We start from the raw sequence: 5,733 nt of genomic DNA on the forward strand, positions 1-5,733 counted from the left end.
CTCTTTTCTGATGAGAGCAAGTTTTGCATCTCATTTGGCAGCAAAGGTCCCAGAGTCTGGAGGAAGACCAGAGAGGCGCAAAATGGAAGATGCATGAAGTCCAGTGTTAAGTTTCCCCAGTCTGTGATGACTTGGGGATCCATGTCAGCTGCTGGTGTTGGTCCTCTGTGCTTTATGAAGTCCAGCATGAACGCAGCTGTCTCAACATTTTAGAGCACTTCATGCTTGCTTCAGTGGACCAGCTTTATGGGGATGCGGACTTCATCTTCCAGCAATTCAGTTAAATTTTTCAATTCAATTTTATTTGTATAGCGCCAATTCATAACAGAAATTATCTCAGGACACTTTTCAAATAGAGCAGGTCTAGACCGAACTCTTTAACATTAATTACAGAGACCCAACAGTACCACCATGAGCAAGCACTTGGCGACAAGGGCAAGGAAACACTGCCTGTTAAAAGGCAGAAACCTAGGACAGATCCTCCGGCTCTAGGTGGGTGGTCGTCTGTCTCGACCAGTTGGGGTGAGAGCGAGAGAGAGAGAGAGGTGCACAGCAACAACAGTATTGGCAATGGCAATCTAGCAGGACCATGGCAGGAGGCTCCACCAGGAACCTGCGAGACGAGAAAGCACAAGAACTCCGGGGAAGAAGTGAAGTTAGTAACATGCATTAATGGAACATGAATGAGTGCATAAAGAGAGAGGAAGGGGAGGAGCTCAGTGCACCATGGGATATCCCCCCGATAGTCTAGGCCTATAGCAGCATAACTAAGGGATGGTTCAGGACTCACCTGATCCAGCCCTAACTATAAGCTTTATCAAAGAGGAATGTCTTAAGCCTACTCTTGAATGTGGTGAGGGTGTCTGCCTCCCGAACCACAAATGGAAGCTGGTTCCACAGGAGAGGAGCTTGGTAACTGAAGGCTCTGGCTCCTGTTCTACTTTTAGAGACTATAGGAACCACAAGTAGCCCAGCATTCAGAGAACGTAGTGTTCTAGTGGGGTAATAGGGTACTATGAGCTCTTTAAGATATGAAGGGGCCTGACCATGAAGAGCTTTATAGGTGAGGAGGAGGATTTTAAATTCCATTCTACATTTTACAGGGAGCCAATGCAGAGAAGCTAGTACAGGAGAGATGTGATCTCTTTTTCTAGTTCCTGTAAGTACTCGTGCTGCAGCGTTCTGAATTAATTGGAGCGTTTTAATGGACTTATTGGGGCAACCTGATGATAAAGAGTTGCAGTAATCCAGCCTTGAAGTAACAAATGCATGGATTAGTCTTTCTGCATCTGTCTGTGATAGTATGTGTCTAATTTTTGTAATATTATGTAAATGAAAGAAGGCAGTCCTAGAGGTCTGCTTTATGTGGGAGTTAAATGACAAATCCTGATCAAAGATAACTCCAAGATTCCTGACAGTGGTGCTAGAGGCCAAGGTAATGCCATCTAGAGTAACTATATCTTTAGACAGTGAGTCTCTGAGGTTTTTGGGGCCAAGAACAAGAATTTTGTTTTTTTCTGAGTTTAACATCAAAAAATTGCAGCTCATCCAGGATTTTATGTCCTTAAGACATGTTTGTAATTTAGATAATTGATTAATTTCATTGGGCTTGATCGATAGATATAACTGCGTATCATCTGCATAACAGTAAAAGTTAATGGAGTGATTCCTAATAATGTTGCCTAAAGGGAGTATATATAAAGTAAATAGTATTGGTCCAGGTACAGAACCTTGTGGAACTCCATGACTTAACTGTAGTATTTATTCATCGTTAACATGTACAAACTGCGAGCGATCTGATAAATATGACTTAAACCAGCTTAGTGCGGTTCCTTTAATGCCAATTTGATGTTCGAGTCTCTGTAAAAGAATATCATGGTCAATGGTGTCAAATGCAGCACTAAGATCTAATAATACAAGTACAGAGACAAGTCCATTGTCAGAAGCAATCAGAGGGTCATTATTAACTTTAACCAGAGCTGTCTCTGTGCTATGATGAACTCTAAATCCTGACTGAAAATCCTCAAATAAACTATTGTTATGTAGAAAGTCACACAACTCTTTGGCGACTACTTTCTCCAGAATCTTAGAGAGGAACGGTTAGAAATCGGTCTATAGTTGGCTAAAACCCCTGGGTCAAGAGTGGGCTTTTTAAGAAGGAGTTTAATTACAGCTACTTTAAAGGACTGTGGTACATATCCTGATAATAAAGAAAGATTAATCATATCCAGTAAAGAAGTGCCAATTAAGGGAACAACTTCTATAAGCAGCCTAGTTGGGATCGGGTCTAACAGACAGGTTGATGGCTTCGATGAAGAAATGATTGAAGTTAACTGATGAAGATCGATAGCAGAAAAACAGTCTAAATATATATCTAAGTTTACATTGACAGAAGTCCCTGAACTTGAAGGTAAGTGTAGTTTTTTGTATGTTGTAATTTAGTGGTGTCTAAATAGAAATTGTGTGTAACCTGATATCTGTATTGTTTCTGAAAGATCATTATCTTAGTCTTTGCTGTGTTTACTGTCAGGGCACAGGTCTGACAAAATCTCTGCAGGAGATTAAGGTGCTGCTGCAAACCTTCTTTAGTAGGTGAAAGCAACACTAAGTCATCTGCATATAGCAGACCTCTGATCTCTGTGTCGTTCAGGGTGAGGCCAGGTTGACAAGTCGTTTATTAATGATGTTTCAGAATATTTTTCCCAGGTTACTGGAAGCACATATTCCTCTGTAGTTACACACTCTCTCTCTCTCTCTCTCTCTCTCTCTCACTCTCTCTCTCTCTCTCTCTCTCTCTCTCTCTCTCTCTCACTCTCTCACACACACACACACACACACACACAACCTGCAGTCACCGATACAGAATCAATATTAATCACAATCATTTAAATCGTGTTGTTTATTTGTTTGTTGTTTATTGTTTGTAGAGGAGGAATAAACCTGTAGCGCCGCCTGTTGCTCCGGCGGCTGCTCCCTTCTTCCTGCCAACACTTCCTGGTCTCACACCTCAATTTGCGTCGCCCACGGCAACCGATCAGGAAGCACAGGTACGGCTGCTCGAGCCTCGCTTCAGTCCGAGCTTTTATTTCTAAAATCTGTTTCCTCCTGTTCACAAACTAAGGCAGTAATAACAATAACAAGCCACTTTCGTTGTTGTTGTTGTCGTCGTCGTCTAGTCCAAGCTGTTGCCGTGGGGTTCGCTGTCTCAGAGGTCAGAGTTCAGTTCTGATCTGGAGTCGGCTCTGCAGTCGGGATCATGTGAGGATTTATTTCCTTTATTGTCCTTTATTTTATTTGTCCTGAATATTTCTGTTTGTAAATAACAATAAAAATAATAAATGAATAACTCTCTCTCTCTGTCTGTGCAGTCGATCGCCCGCTGCAGCTCCTGAAGGATTGTGGGCCGTCGGCGCTCTCGGTCGAGCTCACCTGTCTGACATCAGAGGGGGGTGGGGCCAACAGCCTCCTGCTCGCCTTCATTCAAATGATTGACAGCATGTTGACCAGTGGGCGGGACTTTGACCTGGCTCACGCCTACCTGGCGCTCTTCCTGAAGGTCAGCCAATCAGAGCGCAGCAGAGCTACTGTCTTTTATTGTGAAAATCTCTCCTCAGTTTCCTGTTTACCAACAGTTGTTTTGTGTTTTTCAGCTCCACCTCCGCTCGCTGTCACAGGACTCTGTCGCCATGGCAGCATTGTTCCGTCTCTCCTCCCGCCTGGAGGCGGGGTGGGCGGAGCTACAGGCAACATTCGACCAATCGCTGTGTCTGCTGTCGTATGCTAAGAGCGCACTGCTGTGACACACACACACACACACACAGTTTTATTTTGTATTAAACTTGTTGATGTTGAATCGTTTGTTTGTTTGTTTTTTTATGACAAATACGTTTTATTACTTTCAACGTTTCATCACAACTGAAACATGAACGCAGAGAAAAATATTGATCAAAGGGCGTAAACATGGCGGAAGAAATGGGCACAAAGCATTACTTTATCACTACTATTATTTATCTCAAAGTAGTAAGCTAATTTACATAAATCATTACTTTATAATTTCCTGTTGTGTTTATGGCTCCAAAAGGCTTTTTTGTGCGTCCGGTCTGGATTCATGTGCCTGCTGGGGGCGCTGTGGAGCCATTAGACCACGCCCATCTCTGAGGACCATGTGACACGTTTCCACTGATGTGATTGATTAGTGAAAATAATCTCAGCAGCATCAATAACTTCATATTCTTTCATATCTTTTAAAAACCTGAGTCACATGAATATAAAACACTTCAAAAACAAGAAAAATTAAACAATAATTATTATAATATTTTTGTATTAAAATAAACAAGAAAATTAAAAACTTGTATTTCTGAACAGATATATGAAGTAAAAATATTTGTAATTTAACTTTTAAAGACTTTGTAAGTTTCAGTGATTTACCTTTTTAAACTATATAGAGAATTTATTAATTATAAGAAACCCATTAGATTGAATCGTTTCCATAAACAAATATAGAAAAAGACAATCATCAAATAAATATAAACATTCAACAATCGGAAGAGAATTAGGCACAATAAAATCAACACAGGTCACCATGGTTACAGTCTCCATGAAGTCAGAATCAGTTTCAGTGTTTTCATCTCAGACCAGAGAACGTCTAATAAGGAGAACTTCCACTCTCAGTAAACCTCCGGGTTCTGAGCTGTTGCAGTTCCCCTCTGGCTCCATGTGAGGGCGCTCACAGGATGAGAGCAGAATGAATGGAGCTCTATGGAGCTATACCCTCACAATCCTCTTCTCTCAGGATATCAGTGTTTGTCTAGTAATGACACATTGCTGGGTGTTAGATTCTTTAGAGTCACTTATTTTCTTTAAAGTCTTTTAAAATGTCAGTGACGTCACACACATCGTACAGAGATACCGCTTTACGGCGAGCCTCGAGTCTCTTTGTGCTTCCTTTTCTCTCGAGGCATCGACGACACAGCCGACACAGGTTAGACTCTCCCTGTCAATACACGGGCTAGAGAGAGTTTTTGTTTGGCTGTTTTAAACCCCACGCCGAAATATTCATATTCCCGCTTCGGATGCCACGATGCCATCGAGCGGGATCTCTGGTCGTAATCAGTCCTTCACTGACCAATCAGCGTTCATTAGCAGAATGCTAGCGCGTTATGGGCAACAACAACTCGTCCTGTAGGAAATCTAAAGGACATCAGAACTCGTTCATTCAGCTTTCGACCTATAACCCATGTTGAACTTTAAAAACTACAATCACATCTGAGATCTCTCAACCACAATCAGCTCCATCTGCTCCCATTCATTCTGCACTGCTGGGAGAGCGCCCCCAGTGGACCTCTGCTGGAACTGCAACCAGTGTTCGGTACAATGGGACCTTAACTAGTTAGATTTACTTATAAGTATTGGTGGGTGAACTGGATCACGCAGGCTTTAGTAGAGTACCGCTACTATGCGGGGGGGCTCGGCACGGACCGGGAGCACAGCCTCTGGTCAGACGTTAGCAAACGGGGTTACACACAGTTCTTATGGACAAATTTTTAGGTAGAAAACAACCAAAATCGAGCAACAACGAAAAACCCACCCACCCCGACCCGCCCCCCACAACCCAAAAAAAAAAAAAAACCACCAAAAAAACCACCTACCTTACGTCTTCCCGTCCCGCCCCCGTTACTGGGGGAGGTACGCTAGCTGCAGAGTGTGGAGGCTAACACACTGAGTCTATGCTAA

At 42.6% G+C, this 5,733-nt stretch overlaps 1 protein-coding gene across 1 annotated transcript in view; it reads left to right on the forward strand.

Annotated features, from left to right (window-relative positions):
- Positions 1-3,853, forward strand: part of wdr36 (WD repeat domain 36) — a 19,970-nt gene extending 16,117 nt beyond the window's left edge. Inside the window, exons 19-22 of the mRNA XM_051411834.1 lie at positions 2,928-3,047; positions 3,177-3,258; positions 3,369-3,556; positions 3,651-3,853. Coding sequence (XP_051267794.1) covers positions 2,928-3,047; positions 3,177-3,258; positions 3,369-3,556; positions 3,651-3,800 — 540 coding nt within the window. The 3' untranslated portion in view covers positions 3,801-3,853. The remainder of the gene's footprint in view (positions 1-2,927; positions 3,048-3,176; positions 3,259-3,368; positions 3,557-3,650) is intronic.
- The last annotated feature ends 1,880 nt before the right edge of the window (positions 3,854-5,733 follow it).

Source organism: Dicentrarchus labrax, unplaced genomic scaffold, assembly GCF_905237075.1.
Source record: "Dicentrarchus labrax unplaced genomic scaffold, dlabrax2021, whole genome shotgun sequence".
In the NCBI taxonomy this organism is placed as follows: Eukaryota; Metazoa; Chordata; class Actinopteri; family Moronidae; genus Dicentrarchus; species Dicentrarchus labrax.